At 44.9% G+C, this 20386-nt stretch overlaps 2 protein-coding genes across 5 annotated transcripts in view; one reads left to right on the top strand and one right to left on the bottom strand.

The window, feature by feature from the left end:
• The first annotated feature begins 461 nt into the window (after window positions 1-461).
• On the top strand, window positions 462-1199 carry Ksh (transmembrane protein 167A-like protein ksh). The gene is made up of 3 exons (XM_076420160.1): window positions 462-651; window positions 792-907; window positions 978-1199. The coding sequence occupies exons 1-3, from the start codon at window positions 649-651 to the stop codon at window positions 1081-1083; spliced, it is 225 nt and encodes a 74-aa protein (XP_076276275.1). The 5' UTR covers window positions 462-648; the 3' UTR covers window positions 1084-1199.
• A 2448-nt stretch (window positions 1200-3647) lies between these two features.
• Window positions 3648-20386, bottom strand: part of LOC143207086 (lachesin) — a 108615-nt gene continuing 91876 nt past the window's right edge. For all 4 annotated transcript variants that reach the window (XM_076420150.1, XM_076420149.1, XM_076420151.1 and 1 more), the window contains 6 exons: window positions 15390-15636; window positions 13114-13287; window positions 9588-9716; window positions 8047-8182; window positions 7698-7855; window positions 3648-4282 (listed from right to left, as the gene is read on the bottom strand). In XM_076420150.1, the coding sequence (XP_076276265.1) occupies window positions 3942-4282; window positions 7698-7855; window positions 8047-8182; window positions 9588-9716; window positions 13114-13287; window positions 15390-15636 (1185 nt within the window). In that variant the 3' untranslated portion in view covers window positions 3648-3941. The remainder of the gene's footprint in view (window positions 4283-7697; window positions 7856-8046; window positions 8183-9587; window positions 9717-13113; window positions 13288-15389; window positions 15637-20386) is intronic.

The raw sequence follows: 20386 nt of genomic DNA, 5'->3' as shown, positions 1-20386 counted from the left end.
GTGTAGCAGCATGTCCATGTATATAGCCTGTGCTAAAGTATGTACCGTACATATACCTTAGCACGGACTACATGGACACGCTACTACACACAATCTCATTCACACACGTACATGAAAACTGTGAGGATGCTAGTATTCCATCTGGCGGCGACCAGAGAACTTTCGAGGCTATGTTCACGATGTACCGACCAGGCTTGCCATATTCCGCGCGGTACCAGGCCCCACCTCGCCACGCTACTACGCTGAGCCCGCCCCACTCTTCCCACTAACACTGACGCGTACCGTTAACTTAGCTTGCTCCACGCGGTACGTGTCAGTGTAGTGGGAAGAGTGGGGCGAGCTCAGCGTAGTAGCGCGGCGAGGGGCGCAGCGGTAAGGGGCCTGGCACGCGCGGAATATGGCAAGCCTGGTACCGACTTGAGTACCACTTGAGTACGCATGAAATTGATTCCAGAAAAAGACCGGAGTTTCGCATCTAGGGTACATGGAAATGCTAGTTCCTTTTCGAACTTTTTCGCCTGTTGCATACTCGCCTGTGGAACCGGTTGATTTCTGCTGCGACGTACGTCAAATTTGCTGACATTTACATGTGACTCGATTATCCGAAGCATTTTCCAAAGCTTTTGCGTTCATTGTCTTTGAATCGTAATGGTAAGATCACGACTTTAATCATTTCTAAGTTGCAATTCGAATGAAATGGCCCGCAATCAAAAACGAGCGCTGATTGTAAACATAACCTAATTGTTTACCGAATAAAATCATCCTAAACGTATATTTTGGGTGGCGCGTAGTCTGCCCTGTTTAATTTTCAGAGTCTGCTGTCAGTATTCCTGTTACTGATATGTACCTGCACTTATGTCAAAGCACTCGCACCGAGTTTCATGGATAATCGGATGAAAAGAGTTGGGTGAGTTTTTCAGAATTTGTAAATAGCGAACCGAAGAAAGATTAAGATACGAATAATACTTATTTGTCAGTATACAGGGTACGTTTTGGAAGTGTGCTAGGATCGGCGAAAGGAAAAGTCCATACGTGGCTGTTTGTTGCGTTCTAATGGCGTTTAGCATTCTCTTTTGGTCGTGAGATGTCAGAGTGCTGTATGGACTTGTGAAAAGTGAGTCTCCGATTGTTCATTGTTATTTGGTCATCGTTGTAACGATGGTGAGTTTCGAGAACAATAAAAACACTGATACCATCTATCCATGTTTTATAGTTGCAAAAAGTAAGCACGACACGTTTGAAACCAATGAAATCATAGGAAAAAGATTATTGTCTGCGAACAAATGCTAGCGAGCTTGTTAATACGTAAAGAAGGTAAACAGAAACGAATATCTGTGCTGGTTGCATGGTACATTTTATTTGTCAACACGTCCTTTTCTCCAAAGCTATATAATTATCCAATTTGAGCACATTTTCTCTTCGTATTTCCATAATATATTTTTCTTCTATAAACAACAACATTCTTTTAATTAATATAGTTATTGTAGAGTCGTTATATTGAGCAGTGTTTCATGATATACGGTATCTGTTAAATAGGTATATTCAACATATGCGATTCGTTCGTTTACCTCGCGGATATGCTACTATTCCGAAGACAATATACCACGCACTGCGACTAAAACCTATACTTCTCTGTAATAGAAGACATTTATGAGAATCGCATAATATCGGCGGAAAGCTTCGGTTCTCCTTCGTTTAAAAATCTGTTTCGATACGTTAGGATCGCGAAGCTTTCCTACCAGCACCATTTCGCACACCGATTCGAATTACAGAGCGAGATATGGTTTGCGGTGTTTTGCGAGGAACATTTAAAAAGGAGAAATCATTAGAAACCGCGATCTATTTAGGAACACTTATTGTCGAGTCCTTAAAAGCAAACTATAGCCGGGTGTACAAGTATATTAGATACATGGTATCGCTGCGAATGCGAACGATCGTTGCGCGGTATTCGTTCGTTCGTGTATCGCAAATCAATATCGCGAACGAATTAAAGTACACACGAGTCGTAGATTTGAAACTAGAAAATGATCGTTTATTTCAGGTAAATTGTAATGTTCCGCGCGTTCGATAACGATAAGGATCCCGCGATACAAAAACAAGTGTATGTACGCTTCGTTCGCTCGAACTACTCGAACTGTTGGCGGATTCCTCGCAGTCAACCACGTCGGTTACGTTTACATCGTGGTCTCGTTTCAATCATTGGCATATTGAGGTACGTTATTCGCCTACGGGTAATTAAAAAAATACAGAAAATAACGAAAGTAGGGTCTAGTATCTTCCTAAAATATACAGTACGTTACTATATGCCCTACGGATATGAATCTGACTTAGATATGATTCGTTTACATTCATCGTGTTGCCATTTACGATCCTGATATCTCGAACCTGATCCCGATTACGATTACGATTACGAGTACGATTACGATTACGATTACGATCTCGGTTCCCTTGCTTCATCGTACCGTTGAACAAACATATCTTATTATTCCTTACGTACAAATTAGTATGCTAATTATTTGTCTGCGTGTTCGAGTGTAATCGAATAGTTTGCTCGAGGGGGGCAATTCGTGTTTAGCAGGAATTCTATTACATATGTATAGTACATCAGAGAAACATTACAAAGTATTTCGATGAAGCTTTAGGCGAGGGCCTGGTACATACTCGTTTCATAAAATTGGGATTCAAGGTAAAATCAAGATCGGTACATACAATATTATAGGTCGATCAGAGCGTTTTAAATAGAAAAACGAGACGCACACATTGTTTCGTCGAATCGGTATCGATACGCAACGAGTAGACTCGCCAAAAATTGTAAATGTCCGGACAACATAACTTGAAGATATTATAGCGGAATTATACGAGTTACCCACCTCGAGATGGATCGATTCGCGGCACGGCGCGAATCTTACGGGAAACGGTAGAATACTTAATTAATCGTTGACAATAATTATCACGTAACGGCGTAACGATATACATACATATTAACGGATGTTCATTTGAACTGGATCGCCACTGCCATTGCTGAAATAATTTGAAAACGCGCGAGTAATCGGTTCACGGTTAATATTTTCGTTCTGGTATTTCCTTTTCTTCGGTTATCCTCGACTCTCCGTAATGTTCGTGGTATTCCGGTATAATATTTCCTGTTTTCCCATGTTTCCATCTTTCCGAACGGTTTTCTCTCGTGAATGACACTGGTGGCCCACTTGAGATAGACACCCTGCATGTGGTAAGGCTTTCGACGCTAACATTATAAAAATCACATCGTAACATCTAGTAACCCCACAAACGAGAAATCAGAGTTTTCAATTGAAGATATCCCGGCCTGCTCACTCCTTTCCCCACGTTCGTCGTTAAAAAAATATTCGGCAACGTTGCGACATTCAGTCCAACCGAAGAACACGGTGCTTTCCGCTCACGAACTACTCCCCTTCCCCCCCTGTCTGTCTCTTCTCTCCTCCGCGTTCAGAAACGGATAAAAGGCTCATAAAAAATACCTTCGTAAGCGTTTATCTCTTAAAATTTTCCAACAGTTTTCGTGACGGCGCTGGTCCGTGACGAGAGATCGATTATACTCGGTGTATCGTCGTCGTCGTCGTTGTCGTCGTCGCTGCGACGAGCGACAAGCATCGAGCGTCGTCGAGTGAGCTCGCGCGCGCTTCGTCATCGTCTTCGGAACGCAATAAGAAACTTGCTCTCGGTGAGTTCAATTAAAACTTCCGAGTTTGCGATTCCTCCTCCTGATCGTTTGTTCGGGAACGCCGCCGCCGCCGCCGCGCGCCGCGCCGGAAGACGGTGTTGCGCGGTGTGTTCCTCGCGTTCGAATCTCAAATTCGATTCGATTCGATCCGATTGCCCCGAATGCGAAATACCCTCGCAAAGTCGGGGATCCTCGGTCCTCGAAGAGTGCGCGTCGTTTCGTTACGCCGCGACTGGTTCTCTTATCGCAGGCTCAGATAGAGCACGGTGCAGATCGCGTAGATCCGAGCGTCGATCAACGGTCTCGCGAGGATCGCGCGGCTCTTGGAGGTCGCGTTCGGCTTGTCGCGGCTCTTGAACATCGTCTCGTCTTTGATGAACGGGGCACGGGGATCCGGCGTCGTCGTCGTCGTACTATGGTACTTGTAGACTATCCTCGCGGTGCTCTTCTGCATCGCCGGCGTGCTCATCTGGTGGAAACCCCGGTTGTTCGTGGTTGCCTGGAGAAACTTCGACTTCCCCTTGTTCGACTTCTTCCAATTGGCCGAGGTGGCCCGTGTGGGTGGCGTCACTCGCTCGATCTCTGCAAAACAATCGGGAACAGTGCTACAACATTATTTTTAGTTCTATGTACTCGTTTTATGCCGAAAGTCAAATAACATGTATATTTCACGTTTGGTCTTCCAATTTTCTCGAAACCGTCCCCCAATATACACTCCTCAAAAGAATTAAGGGATCACTTCTGCGAATCCGAATAATTGCTCCCACTTTACGTGATCATAACTCCGTCAGAAATATCGTTAAACAATGGTTTGAAAGCCTGAAACCTCTAGTTTCAGATGTTCTGTTTCAAATTGTTGCTATGTTGGTTTTTTACAAAGTTCTAGCGAGATGAAGACAACATTGACGGTTAACAAAAATTTTTTGCGACTTTGGAACATCACACGGGGGAGAAATCGATTTTGCAAAATCCTGAGGTCGTAGACAAATTTTGAGACCAGATTTGAAATCAGCGTGAAAAAATCTACGGGAAATGATATATAGCATGTTAAAAAATAATTTTTTCCGCGCGTGGTACTGGAGAAACCTCATTTCTTGAAATACTACATGTTTAACGAATTTTATCAACATTAAAAAACGTTCGTACCATAATCTCCCTATTTTTCCCATATTCTGCAAAGTTACAACTTTAATTTAAAAAAAATTTCATCGCTCCACCTCACTTCTATCGAAAGTTCTTTGATTTTGAATCGAGTTTGGTCCTTTTCCACTGTGCGGCGCGGCGGTAGCGTATTCAGAGATGTCAGGCAGCCGCTGTACGTGGCGCGCTAATTTCTGCGAAGCACTAACTTCAAACACAGCTGCCATAGGTAAAAAATTGTCGCAGCAATTCTCATGGGGTACTCAATCGAATTGGCAGAATCTCTGCTTCAGTCTGACGTTCGGCCCATTATATTACGATCATTTCTCGCCGAGATACTGCGAGTCAAAGGAAAAATGGAAATTGTGCATTTTTTAAGCATGTTTTCAGAAACACCTGGTATATCGAAATGTTAATGAAATTGAAAAAACAAACGAAGTACCTTGAAGAGAAAGAAACGCTCTTTCTATTGCTTTTTTGCATAAGATTCTACGATAATTTTTTCGCTTTCTGGAGCCAGTTAAAGTTAAAAAGCCAACATTTCCTTCAATGTTGAATAACTCGAATAAAAAAGATCGCACAATAATCAACAACCACACATTTTACACAGGAAAGATAGCCCTTCCAAATGATATTAACGCGATTTATCAAAAAAATTTGTTTCTCCCCGTGTGATGTTCCAAAGTTGCACAAAATTTTTGTTAACCGTCAATGTTGTCTTCTCTCGTCTCGGTATAACTTTATAAAAAACCAACATGGCAACAATTTGAAACAGAGCATCTGAAACTAGAGGTTTCAGGCTTTCAATACATTGTTTAACGATATCGATACAGCAATTTTTGACGGAGTTACGATCACGTAAAGTGGGAGCAGTTTTTCGGGTTCTCGCAGAAGTGATCCCTTAATTCTTTTGAGGAGTGTATTTCTTCGGAATGTCGATTCAGATTTCAGGTGTATATATTACGGGAAATGTGTTTAAGGTGGACATTCTATAGAATGTGAAGGGCAATGTGAATAATGGGCAGGTATTTTACAAATTGCCCGGACATTTTATATGATATCCACGGTTCGTTGGGCAGTGTGTTAAATCCATACTTGACATTTTTTTATGTCCATCTGTAATAGCGATAAACTTGTCGATTAGAGATTCTCCTCTCAGATTTTAACATTGTCACATGTTAGACACATTACCCGTAACATATACATAGCAATAAGGCGAATTCTTTAGCAAGATTTTGGACATGTCCCCGTACATAGACCGATAATATCCTTTCGTAGATCTATTAGGTTGTTGCAAGTGAAATGACCGTTTTTCACATTTGAAACTTCCCACCTTTGTAGTTTAGTCTTTCCACGACAAATGGGGTTGAAGCTGTACAATTTGAAAAGTACATATCTCGTACATGAATTTGCGTGTATAAGATTATTGATATTGTATAGTATACATGATTCAAAATCGATTTTCGTTCACCATGGAAAAAAGGGAATTCGTATAATTTATTTGTACGAGTTCAAACTTGGATATACTGCGTCTGAAGCAGCGAAAAATATAAATGCCGCTTTCGGTGAAGATGTAGCAAGTGATCGGACCATAAGGCGTTGGTTCGAAAAATTTCGTCCCGGAGATACAAATCTGGAAAATGAGCCTCGTGGTCATAAGCCAGCAGCTATTAAAGATTTAGATTTAAAACAGATAGTTGAAAGGGATTCATGTAAACCATAAATGCTGATAAATACTGTCAGGAAATTGATATAATGGACGAAAAACACTGCGTGTTCAACAGTCGGCATTAGTCAATAGACGTGGTGTATTATTGCTTCACGATAATGCTCGGCCACATATTGCGAAAGAAACAGTAAAAATATTAGCAGAGTTGAAATGTGAAGTTCTTTCTTACCCTCATTATTCGCCTGACCTGTCACCTACTGGTTAACATTTTTTCAAGCACCTAGATGGCTTTTTGAATGGAAAAATATTCAAAGAAGCCTCACGTTTATTAGATTTCTACCAGAAAGGCATTGAGGCTGTAGGAAGGTGTTTATGTTCAATTGAAGGAGAGTTTGTATTTAGACGAAATATCTGTTTATTAGAAAGAACTGTTCGCTTCGCTGGTTCGCCTAAGACTGAAGTCTCCTGACATTTCTGCGAACGCGAAAATGAAACAAAATATATTTTTGACTCCGATAGGTGGGGCTACTTTGCACCCCCACTCTCGTGAATACTTCTCTAAGGAGTGGGAAATTCGCGAGAGTGACGTGTCGCGAGTTTGCCCTTGTAGCGGAATTTCCATGGGCCCTACACCCTCAACATGCCTTCTGCGTCTTCAGGTAACGGGTCCTTTTTACATTAATGGGGTCCCGTACCATCGGCTTGGGCCTTTAGAAATTCGGGGTTTTATGACTCTTTGCGAGGGCTATTGAGACTGTCGCTAATAAACCTAATGGCAACCCTAGCAGATGTCTTAATGACTCTATCTGACAGTTTCCTCAAAAATAGCTTCTATTGTCGTGTGAGTTCTAAAACCTCTCCAGCATTTGCACCGCACATGTTAATTTTACTGTGTGCAGCTGGCCGCTACAAGGCACTTGTATCACGATGGAAGAAGTGCATAGATGCCGATGGAAATGATTTCAATTAATGGAATATGAATAAAGCTTGTAAAATAAAAGTTTATGTTAAAGATTCAAAACGGCCATTTCATTTGCAACAACCTAATAACACAAAAAATGTGAGACATTGCAATATCCCTCGACAAACTAGGGAGACTCTGGAACCGTTCAACTGGTCGAACACGATCGGCTTCGTGTTACGCCCAACGCCCTACGCCTATAGTAATCTCCGATTTCGACGACTCACCGGACACCGTAATCGTAGCCTCGGCCCTCCCCATGCTCGAGGACGCAGAACACGTGTACTCTCCCAAATCCGTTTTCTCCAACCTCTTTATCTTCAGCTCGATCGTTGTCTTCCACTCCTCGTCCGGGTGTGTCCGTTCGCTGATCTCGTATCTGCCGCTGCGTTGACAGATCGGTTAGCTTTAGCGGATGGAATATCTACTTTGGCCCGTTTAAGATGGAATCGAATCGATTCGACTCGGTCCTCGCATCCGATAACGACATACGACAGTCTCCCACGAAAACAGACAACGCGGTGGGCCGGGAGACCGAAACGATTTGATTCGATTTATCAACGCGTAGGTACGCACCCATTCGTGATAAGTTTATCCTTCCTAGTCCACAAGTTAATCGTCTTTGGATAAGCCTCGATCGAGCAGATCAGCGAGACGTTCGTGTCCAGGGGAGAACCCAACAGCTGGTTGGGCACCTTCGCACTGGGCATGACTGAAACGTTACGATTCCGAAATAACGGGATAAACGAGCGTTTTCAAATTAAGAATCTAAGGTATTTATTCATATGTTTTTGGATAATATGGATATGTTTATTCAATAATACGAGAAGTTACCTCGAAAATGGCAAAAAGTAATATAGAACAGAATGGAAAATATGTTATTGAAAAATTGATTAATTTATTCAATTAAAAGTGCTCCAAACGTCATCAAACTTACCAAATTAAGGAACTACATACTTCCGATTTATTGAGAACTTGGAGATTAAATAAATTCATTAAATTTTATAAATATAACATACCGATATAGCATTGTGATCGCAACGTTCTGGAATTATTTAGATCAGAATATCTCGAAGCCCAAAAGTGCTTCAAATTTTAAATTGAATAGATCTATGAATAAGTATCTGAATTTTAGCTTTGGTTCCAACCCAATGCATGTACAGTACAGAGTGTTTCAAGATTACCATATTTGTTGTGACCACTACAGCGTGTGTTTTGTTACAAAAATGGACTGCAAAATTGACCTTAACATTGAATCCCAATGTCAAAATTGTTGAATCCAATTCAACCGTTTTCTTTTAAAAAACAACTTTAAAGATTCGCCAACTATTTCATTCCCTATGTCTACAGGGTGCCTTAAAATTGTATAAACGTGGAGGGGATGATTCTACATGGGAAAATAAGTCGAAAATATGCAATAAATTTTTCCATTTGACATGTCGTTTTCGAGAAAATTGACTAACAATCCGTCAAGTTCGTGTGCCTGGCGTTCTTGAGAAGTAGAATGAGTCGGCCATGAACAGACGCGTCATACAATTCCTATTCGATAGCACACGCGTGTTCGCCGAATTTTCAAACTGGAATTTCTCGGAAAGGAGGAGACAAATGAAAAAAATTCGATGTATATTTTCTCAGGTATCTATAGCGGTCACGACATATAATTATGAAACACCCTGTACATATGTTACACGTCTGTACATACGTTATTCTTTTCTGTTAAACGGAGATCAAATCATTTAAAGTTATGCTAGCGGAAAAGAACGTACATTTCTGGAAATTTGTATTCAATAAGAATCTACGAAGATGGCAAGAACGGATCGCGAATGAGAAAGAAAACAAGATTGAACGTTAATGAAACAATGCAGCGAGCCTAGCAGCTTCGACCGAGGAATTCGATCGTGGTTGTTTCGCGGCCGCAAAGTTTTTGACTCTGACTTAGACGGGTTCGTGGGCGTGCATTTTCATTGATGCCTCGAGGAAATAAATAATTGATAAACAGACGCGGCCGGCGAGGTCGGGCAACGTTTAATTGCGCGGCGGACCAGCTATTTAAGTTTTGCGGATCCGTTGATCGTTAAAGTGTAAAGTAGCAATATCGGTTGTTCAAAGGTACTCACAATTAACTTTTAGGTAGACCCTCTTGCTGACTCCCGGAGGCACTTCGTTACTGGCTATGCAAAGATAAGCCCCCATTTGCCTCCTGTCTACCCTGGTTAATTCCAACTTCTCGCCATACTGGCTGTCCACTAGAAAATCGCGCATCGTATGAATATCTTGTTGAAAGCTCTCGTACTCGTATACATATCGCTGGCCTCGCGCCAGCGTGCCGACGTTTACGCGTACACCGAATTACAGGAAAATAGGTGGTTCGCGTTCGAACAACCTGGTTACCGAGCCGCGATGTCCGCTTTTGGGGCGATCCTAAATCTCCCACATTCCCCGACCGAGAGATGCAGCATGTTTCGTAAAAACCGTTCGTTCGTTGGAAAGTTCGTTTCGAGTTTCGACTTTGATCGACAGAATCCCAGACTACGACAATTGAATGTTAAACGAAATCGGATGAAATATTTCGTGTGGTTACCCGGACAATTTTGCTTAGTTGTGCCGCGGCGAACGTGTTAAGAGGATTTCGCGTCCAACGAACAATTAATAGAACGCAAACTCGACGGAAAACTCCAAGCCAGCATTGCGGCGGAGTTAACGCGAATGCGTAGACGTCCTGTTCCGTCCCGTCCCGTCCGGTCTCGTCCCATCCTGTCCCGTTCTGTCCCAGTCGATGCACGGCATTATCGTTCAAGTGTACACGCGTGGCCGCGACGTTTCAGCGATCGATGGAACGCGATGAATTGCATTAACAGCGACTGATCGAGCGACATAAATCATCGGCTCGTTCCGCGATTGGGATAAAACGCGTCGGCTGCTCGCACGGTCTAATGTGATCCAGCGAAAATGGAAGATTCATTATTCGGCGGCGGACACTTTTGTTACAGCGTCGACCGCGTCGAAAATATCGATGAATATTTTGACCGATTAACAATATTTGCCGGGCACTCGCGCGAAAAGTGCATCCGCGTCCGCGGTCTCCAGCGGAAACGCTTGAATGCCGTCGGAGCACACGCAAAAGAGCACACACGGAGACCACCGAAAGATATTGAAAGTCATCGCGGACAAACTAATCTCTATTCGATGGGACATGTTCCGGCCCGTAATTGCTTTCGATCGGTATTCGCGAATTTACGACGTCTTCGTGTCCCGCTAAGCGGATCCTGATGGCGAATCGTCTCGCGCAGACACCTTGGATAATTAGTTCTCGAAACTGCTCGAACCTAGCGCGACGCTACGCGACGTGTCTTCGATTCGAATTTTAATTACCACCCGATCGCGGTAATCCCGTCTCGACGGCTCGTCGATCGCGCCGCGTTATCCAAAAAAAATTGAAACGGAATTAGGCAACCGACATTCTGCCAGCAAAATTGTCACTCTTTTCGAGCTTGTGCTTCTTAATGACAATCGCTGGGTCTTGTTCGATTTTGGGTGGCTCGTATTTTCGACTTTTAAAGTTCCCACAGATTTGCTTATTTTTATTTAACGTTTTATTTTAGAGGATTTTTCTAGACGCAGTTTTCTTTATAAGACTGCCACCCTTGAATAAGTGGAACCCAAACATTTTTAAGACAAAATAATCTGCAATTAAAAGAAATAAGTTCCGCAAGTTAAAAAGAAATCACATTCTTCGCTGATGCTTATTTATAAGGTGGAGTGGGGTGAGTGCGTCTACGGGGCAAGTGCGTTAATTGATTATTTTTATTATAATATAAACGATATTTCTCTAGCTCGTATTTATTGATGTAGTATAAGTTAGTATGAACTATTCGACATAGATGTCGCCCAAGAATAAAGGTGTTTTCCTCGCTTAAATCAACCAATGCCAAACAGTCACGTGCCAGGTATGTACTCGTACAACTTTGAGGTTACCCTGAACGTGCAATAGTTTACAAGTTATTGATATATTCTGTGTTGTTATTTTAGGTAAGTACAACAAATATTGATGTAGGTTTACATTAAATAAACCCTTTTTTATTGCAGTTTTAAAAATTTATTTGAGAAAAACATTAAGATGATCTTGCCCCGTAAATATTACTACACGGGGCAAGTGCGTACTATCACGGTGGGGTAAGTGCGTACTGTATGGGTAAATATAAAACTAAACAATACATTTAATGCAATAAAAAGCATTTTGTAACAGGCTTGATAATCATTATTTTCTTGCCCCGTAGCACACTTGAAACAAGGTTCGAAAGCATTTTTAACTCTCAGAGACGCTCTTGCCCCATTTTCGGGGCAAGATAATTTTCAAGCAAAATTAGGATCCTAAATAATACTAATTCATCAGTAATAACTCTGGCAAGAGTTTGATACCAAGAGCGTTAAGTTTATACATACCAGACTGAAAATACATCAGTTTAAAGTCCAACTTTGCAAAAACTCTTGCGCACTTACCCCACTCCACCTTAAAAGATAACGAAACCAAAACCGTTCGTTTTACGAAAAAAAGTAATAGGACATAAAATTCGTAGTCTGTCCAGATCTACAATAGGTTTTGTCTAACATATACAATATAAACGCTTTTATGAGCATTAAATTATTTATAAAAAATTGTTTATATCGATCGTATTCTTGTTAACTTTCCTTTCCAATACAAAAATATACTTTCCTTTACTTCTCTTGATTGTCAACCAAATTAAATATATAACACATACAGTAATGTATGAATAATTGAATTCAGTAAAAATTGAATGTCAATAAATCGTGATTTACCATAATGGTATTTTCAATCGGTGTGAGAATAAAGACACATTATGATTGTTTGAATTTACCGCCGTTGTATCGATCTACATAACCTAGATCTCTGTTGAAACGATCAGTATAGTAAAAACAGACATGTTGAACACATGTGTTTCACGAGTCTCACGACTCTCATAATAATATATTTAATCACACCTAAGCAAGTGAGTAAAATATTATTGAAAAAGATATTTTCCCTGACATTTAAACATTTAATAGTCATTATCCGTTGAAAATTGTATGTTATTATATGGAAATTACTTTATTTTCTTACAGACGCAATTCAATTCAATCTTGAAAACGGTCCAAATCAAGGACCGAAACGTCGATTTTTTTGAAAAATAGCAAAACTGCTTAGTTAAAAATTTATATTTTTTTGTATTTAACGATCGAACCGTAGCGCCGATATCATTCAACGTTTATTAAATTATTTACTTTGCACAGAAATTTTGTTAAATGATTTTGAGCAACTCTGTGGGATGCCGTAAAAGAAATTCTGACAAGAGTAACTAAGAGCCACCCTAATGTGTAAGCGCATCGAACGGTTGCCAGTCTTGGGCCATTACAGATTACAACGCGACCAGCCGAAGAAAAAGGTTTAGAAAGCTTTCTGTCATCTAGAAGGAAACCACTGCAACGGCTATACCACTCGGCATGGCTGTTCGAGGAGGAGCGGCGACGTCGAGAATTAATAAAAAGAAAAGAATCGAACGTTGTTTGTCATCGAGGAGGACCGACGCGGACCGACGCGACGAAACGCGAGAGTTCTCGAGCCGAGATAAAAGTGTAATATCTTACCCAGTATCAGCGAATCGTGAGGACCCCTCATAAGTATGGAACCACTTTTCTCACGGCGCCATTGCACACGAGGTGGCGGTCTTCCAGAAGCATTGCACGAGAGGGTCGCATTCTCGCTTTCCTGAACGGAGACCTCGCTCTCCGACGTCCCAGAGCTCAGTATATCCGGCGGAACTGAAACCAACAACCCGGTTCGGTCCGTTTCAGCGGTTAGTCCACGATATTTCATACTTCACACTTTATACGATCGAGCATCGAATCGGGAGATTCGGAAAAGGAAGACAAAAATGAAATTTCAAGTAATTTTGCTATTCGCAGCGGGACAGCTATTTATTCCACGATATCAAAATTAGAGATCGCGGTTTCGGATCGGAAAACAATAGCGCATAAGTTGTCGGACTCGAAAGTGCCGAACGGATCCGTATTCACTTATATACACGTGAAATAGGGATCTCTAATCAAAATCCTCAGGAAAAATTACGGGGAAACGACGGCTCGACTATGGAACGTTGCGTAATCGCTGTTAGCCTATCTCTCGGCATTCGACAATGCGACGTCTCGGGGATTTGCGCATTCGGCATGCACCGTTCGAAGGATCTCGCGTCGCGTCGGAAGAAAGCGTCGAGTGCAAATTGGAGAAGCGCGGGACGCATTCCGCGTCCAAAAACCGTCGGAATTTTCGGATTAAATTTGAAGTTTCGAGGCGTCTCGTTCTTGTCGAATGCGCGTCGTTAAACGCGTATTTACACGGTCGCGACGGAATTTATGGAGCCGCGTAAAGAACGCTCACGACCTCGCGGGCCACGAGGGTATAACACAGTAGATAGGAGATCCAACGGTCGGCACGGCGTTGAAGCCGCTATGGAAATTGGGCTGGGTTTGGACGAGGAGCCGAAATCAGGTTAAAACGTTTCGCTCTCGTGGAAAATTAAACAGCGTTTACCAAGCCCGTGTTATCGGGGAAAGGAACACATTTTTGGGATGAAATCTCGCTTCTTTTGAACGAGCGCCGACGCTGCGAGGCCATTTCAATTACACGGGTTCAACTTGGACAAATATTCCGTACAGTGGAACGGCGAGGGAGGCTCGGTATCGGGATCGGAGTCGGGGTCGTGGTCCTGGTTCTGGTCGTGGTCGTGGTCGGGGTCGGGGTCGGCGCAGAAAGGAAGAAACGAGACCTTCCCCGCGTAACCCCACAAAGGAATTTCATTCCATTCGGTCCGATCGGTCTTTCGAGTCGGATGCAGGCAGGCAATGGTAGGCGGCAGGCTGTAGGTTGTAGGGTAGGCTGCAGACTGCAGACTGTAGGCGCAACGCTCTCAATGAATTCCCTTCCGCCCCTGGTGTCCGCACCCCGTCTCGCGCGCCGCACGCCGTACAATGAATCGCGGGCACGCGGTTGCACGCGCTTGTATCAGAGTCGGGTGCGGGATGCTGAGTACAGGTACAGAGAGGGTCGCGAGAGCGTGCGCGCATAATGTACCGAGGATCGGGGATCGAGGATCGAGGCGAAAGGGATACACAACGCAGCGGAACGTATAAAAGACGACCCGACCCGGCAATGTAACGTTATACACAGTGCGCCAGTCGAGCCATCCGAGACACGAGGCTGAAATCTTCTCGAAACTGTTAATTATATCGAAAAGTGCGAGTTAAGTTGCCTTAACGCGGGTCAAACGCGCAGGCCGTGCGTCGCACAGTGTTCCAAAACGCTAAAAAGCTTTTTAAGCTAATTTTTATGGTCCCTTGTGCATTACAAATGCAGCTTTGCGGCGTTTAGGATCCCATGTTAAAATGCAAATAGACATGATCTTTGAACATTCTCTGAACACGGCCGCAGAAATGCTAGTTATGTCGAACAGCAAAGTTTTTTCGGCACGGCCAACAGCTTCGAGAATATTTCAGCTCGCAGCGTTAGGCGACTCACCCTGTATACGAGCTACGCGTCTACGTACATGTGTGTATGCAGTCTACAAGCTGCATTGGCCGGTCCTGGGTGGCGCGGCGTTTCCATTGAAACGCATCCTGGCTGCGAGGCACGCGTATTTTCCACCCCCTTCTCGTGGCGAGGCTAATTCCGCGAGGAAACGGTGCGTGTGCCACGTATCGCGTGCTTCGTGCGTTCTATCGCGTACCGTATATGTATACCGCGTGCCTTGCGCCGCGTGCCTTGTGCCAGGTGCGTGCGCGACGTCTCTGGGAGCTACCGCAAACGCACGCGGCCACGTACCTATCCAACCGCCACGGAATGCGGGATAACGCGCAATTAGGCATACCTAGGACATCGACGCATCCCAGCTGGCTCAACATGGGCTTCGTATTCAGTTGGCACATGTAGCAGCCTCGGTCAGCTTCCCGGAGCTGGCGAATCTGCAGCCGCGAAGTGGCCTCCTCCTCGTCCCTCGATTGGCTCTGATTCTTCGTCTTCGCGCTCTCCAGCATGACTTGGAACCGGGGCGAGTGGGTCACCTTTTGCTGACCCATCGACAATATCGTCTGATCCTCCATCCGGAGCCATCCCACCTGAGACACCAAACAGAAAACCATCCCATGTTTACTTCTCTGCAGACCAATCTCATAAGGGGGTAGACTCGTTTCCGGGATTGCAGAAATGGGGGTTTTAAGTAGTCAAAAGCGCTAGATAAAAGATCAATTTAAGCCGCAATCGCCCTCAAAAGTACTATTTTTACGTTTACGAGGCGCAATTTGCATGAGCATAAAGCTGTGCATGTAGCATTCTCATAAAGCTGCGACAGCCACATGCTGCCGAATAATGCAAATTACGCCTCGTAAACGTAAAAATAGAACTTTTGAGGGCGATCGCGGCCTAGATTGATCTTTTATCTGGCGCTTTTGACTATCGAAAAAGCCAGTCGGTTCAGCGCATTATCGAGAAACTAGAAGGCGCATCCCGCACCCTTGCAATCCTGGAAAAAACGAGTCTACCCCCTTAACCTTCTCTCTGTGGATCGGGTGAAATGACAAGTTCACGAATGGAAAATTTCCAAAGATTTTCTAGGAATGCTACCTGTGATATATTAATAATTTTCATAATTTTTCTTTATATTTTGCTCGAAAAATGTACAGGTTTCGATTACATCTGTGTACACGTTTAACATTAGAATAGCAGTGCACAGAGAGAAGGTTAACGGGCTTCGGGGACAGCGTGCCGTTCGCAGCTAGAACCGACCATCATAGAAAACAGGAAACAAAATGGTTCCGGCTACAATGCTATCGTTTTCAAAGAATTCGTTCACCGACGCAAGCCGATCGATTCCAGCACTCGAATTTTCGAGTCAGTCACACTTTGACTTACGGTCTCCCTAAGGTGATAGTAATTCAATTAACTAAATATACTTGCAGTGTATGTATGTATCATATACTCTCCGTGCCTCACAAGTAGTCCCTCGAGGTCCCTTTGACGTCACACACTTTAGCTGATAATTCGGCTAGAACCGAAAGTGCATGTGGAATGACCCAATCGGACGGTTCGCAGCCGCGTCCCTTTGGAATTCCTAACCGGAGACTTTTTGTGAGCCACGGAGAGTAGGTATCACTGCATTCGTACATTAAATTTGAAGAATCGGCGTCGGTCGACGAATACCGACACACCGGTCCATACGGGACCATCCGTCCCATAGTGTTAAATTGTCCGGCCCTGCCGTCCACCCATTTGTCCCCTCGCCGACCTGCATTCTCCGGTGGAAACCAACGGAATCCGACGCACCCTCGTTACACACGCTCCGCTGTGCAGAGCCGGTACGTGGCGCGATGCAACGCGCGCGCTCACGTTCCTCCGCGTTCCTGGCAATTATCTCGATGTTCTAATCCGAGTGTGACACGCGTAATAGCGGGACGAGGTTAGAATGAAACGGTGCGGCGCGGCGCGTCTCGCGGACTTGATTAAACAGCCCGCGAGACGAGACGAAACGAAGCAACGCGCGACTTGATGGAACACCCGAAAGCGGAAACGCAACAGCGTCGATCACTGTTCTCGGTTCTACGTGGAATCGTCTCTCGAACCAGTTCTGTTATCGCGGGTCCCCGTAACAACCGAATGGCTTGGAAAGTCTACTTCGCAACTTTTCAAAAAGTCAAACCGAGTCGAACGCGTAACCCTGTCGGATCGTTTTCACCTTTGTGGGGTAAACGACGCGATTGGAAGTTGCGAGACCCAAAGGCGACGATTTTTCGTTTGTCCTCTGTCGGCTTAAAACGACGATCCATCGAGAAATCCTATACGTTTGGAGCTTAAAAGTTTCGGCTGAATAGAAACTTTGGATTTCCCGATCGGCTGCTCTAACCCTGTCGCTTGTACTAGATCTCAGTTTTCCTCGAATAATTGGTCGGACGTCCAGCTGCAAGCTAGAGAATGCGTTCGAGATGATATCGATCGAAAATCGAATTAGCTTCTCGGTAGGGATGGCGTGAATTGTTAGTTTTGGACCACTCGTGAGTCGATCACGTTCGCTCCCAATTACGGTGATTTTTAAATTAGTATTGATATTGTATTTTTTAAAATACTGAAATAACATACGGAAAAGATAATTGGATATCTTTTATTTTGATCATTAAACGAAGTAAATTTCTAGCTAATTTCAAGCTACTCAATTGATGTATTTAAAAAGAGAACTAATTCAATCGCCATGAAAAATGAGGAGGGCAGTGAGCTTTACGGTTAGTGATCTTGTACGCCACCACAACTTGTCAGTGATTTTTACGCGGTTTTGAATACACAAAAGCGGAAGGACCATTCGCGCGAGACGACGTAAATACGCATTCGAATCTACGGTTGCGTTTGTAGCTGAAGTTTCAAGCACGATCTTATTTTCGATGCAACGGTAGCATACTTTATGGTAATTGTTACGGGTTATGGAAAGTTATAGTATCGCGTCGAGAAAACGGGCTTCCCGCGAGGGAAACGAGTGTCGCTCGATCAAACGAAACCGCGCGCAGCCGGCGCGGCGTCGACGGGCGGGATCGAAGCTTTGGCCGAGTGAATTTTTATTCGAGCTCGACTCGGTTTTCGTAGCCGGCCCGGCGGGCCCCCTTTGTTTGGTTTCCGGTGCGTGATCTCGGCAAGCATTTCCCGTTGCGCTCGAAACTGTACGGGGAGCCGGTTCGCCAGCGACGTGGAACGAAATAATTAAAGGAATCTAGAGAATTGTTTTCTCGCGCTCGAAAACAAAAAACGAGAACCGCGATCCCGTGCCTCTCGCCTCTTGCCTCGGGTCGAGCCCGAGCCTGAGCCGGAGAGCGAGAACGAAAACGAACGCGAGCACGAGCGGAGAAACGCGTTTCAACGCGTCGACGAGCAAACGAGCGCGGCCCGCCAAAGGAACCGCGAAAACTAGAACGTAATCGCACAAGTATCCTCCGAAATCGTTTCAATTCGCTAGTTTTTGCGGAGGGGCGTCGACAGGCGAGACAGGCGTGCGTGTTTCCCTTTTGGGAAGAAACACAAACGCGCGCCTCGTCGAGTCGCTTGTCGCGTCCGCTCGGATCGACAAAGCGGGCAATCTTTCGCGCCGGTTTCCCTTTCCGCGCGAGTTCTCCTAGTCGCAGTCTCCTCGCGACTAGGAAATCCAATTTGCGGGAATTCTCGTAACTCGGTCCGAGCGTGGCGCGGCGCGTTGTCGTCGTTGATCAAAAGTTGGCGCGTCGACGCGACGTCGACGTCGGCGCGTTCTCCGCCGTGAGATGGAATTTCGCGCTGTGCGAAACTCCTTTGACCCATTGTTGTGCTAACACACGCGAATTTAAAGCGTCTCTATTTTCCGCGCGGTACGTTCTCCTCTCTGTCCTCCCCCATTCTCTCCGTTCCCCTGACTCCACCTATGCCTTTAAAATCGGAGTTAACCGTTCCGCGAGCTCACGACGCCGTGGGCTACCCTTTGGAAAATTTCGAGACGAGCTGCACGAGAATGCCAGAGCAGAAAATTGAAAAGAACGTAGCTCGACCAGAAAGATTCCCTCGGGAATACGAGATACGGGAAGGGCTCCGTTCATCGGCCGTGATAAAAACAACGAACCGCAGCCGGACATTTTATATTCGCGTTCTGTAACTCGAGTAAAAATCAGTGGAACGTGACTACGGGGAACGGGAAACGGGAAAGCTCCCGTTTCCAGTTGGCCACCGACGCCGTCTCCGTCGCTTTCGTCGTATGTCCGCTTCTTCGCCGGACTTTCCTTCCTCGGTTTCTTATCGCTGTTTCGTAGCAACTCCGACCGATTTTCCTACAGTTTATCCGAGGACCGTCGGAACAAGCGGAAGAAGCGGAAAGAGCGGATAGATCTCGGACGTGGTCGCGCCAGCTTTTACAGCACACGCCGCACCTTTCCGAGCGAGCGAAATCCCTTCTTTCCCCCTTTATACCGGCTTTCTTGAAGCGGGATCAACCTTTAAAAAATGTGGAGTGACGTTTCCCGTGAAAGAACGTGGTGAAGCGCGATTTAACATTAGAATAAACTTCGTTTCTTTCCGAGGGGACGAAGAAACTCAGAATTTCAGAAATGATTATCGAGATATAACAACGAATAATTTACTAAGCGTTCGAAAGACTACTCGTGCCATTTTTTTCCGGCGAGGAATCCACGCGTTTGCGGCGGAGAGAAACACTCGAGAACCGCTCGAGCGGATATACAAACCGCCGCGCCGCGCCGGGGCGAGAGATTCCCGTAGTTCGGGGATGAAAAGGAACCGAGAGGATCGTTTCTCGATCGCGCGGAAACTGGAATCGAATAAAAGAACGACGGGCACTGCTCCCCGCGTCGCGTCACGACGGCAATTAAACTTTCCGCGTGCTCCAGGGGACTCGTTCCTGAAGGAGGTGTGCTGAAGTGCCGAGTGTTGAGTGTCGAGAACGAACCGTGCCAGTCGTACAAATTCCGAGCAGCGTCTCCCCCATCATTCGTTCGATATAACCCGCGAACTGCTAACTGCGAATCGCGCCGTCGCGTCCCGTCGCGTCAATCTGGCCGAAGATTGACCGTCATCGAAATCCTCGTTCCTTGTTTCGTCACGGAAATTGAACGGGCGAACGATCCCGGCTCGTCGTCACGCTATGTCATTAGAAACGCCCTGTTAACGCGACAACGCCGACGAGACACGACGAGCAGAGACAAGGAGAGACGAGGAGAGGCGAGAGGAGAGCGGCTTCACGCGCTAATTTATTTTCCGCGCATCGTTCCTATCGCGACGCCTCTCCACGAGTGTCCGATGATCGAACGGGCCCGGGCGTTTCGTATGTTTCCTGGAAACTTGAGTCGTTAG

The sequence above is a fragment of the Lasioglossum baleicum genome, chromosome 3 (genome assembly GCF_051020765.1).
Source record: "Lasioglossum baleicum chromosome 3, iyLasBale1, whole genome shotgun sequence".
Taxonomy (NCBI): Eukaryota; Metazoa; Arthropoda; class Insecta; order Hymenoptera; family Halictidae; genus Lasioglossum; species Lasioglossum baleicum.
Note: the sequence above shows the minus strand (reverse complement) of the source record. Positions and strands in the feature narration are given on the sequence as shown.

Bases quoted from the DNA above. Each gene is read 5' to 3' on its own strand.
- Ksh (XM_076420160.1), top strand. The intron at 908-977 runs GTGAGTTTTTCA...CTTATTTGTCAG, and splicing joins AATCGGATGAAAAGAGTTGG to TATACAGGGTACGTTTTGGA.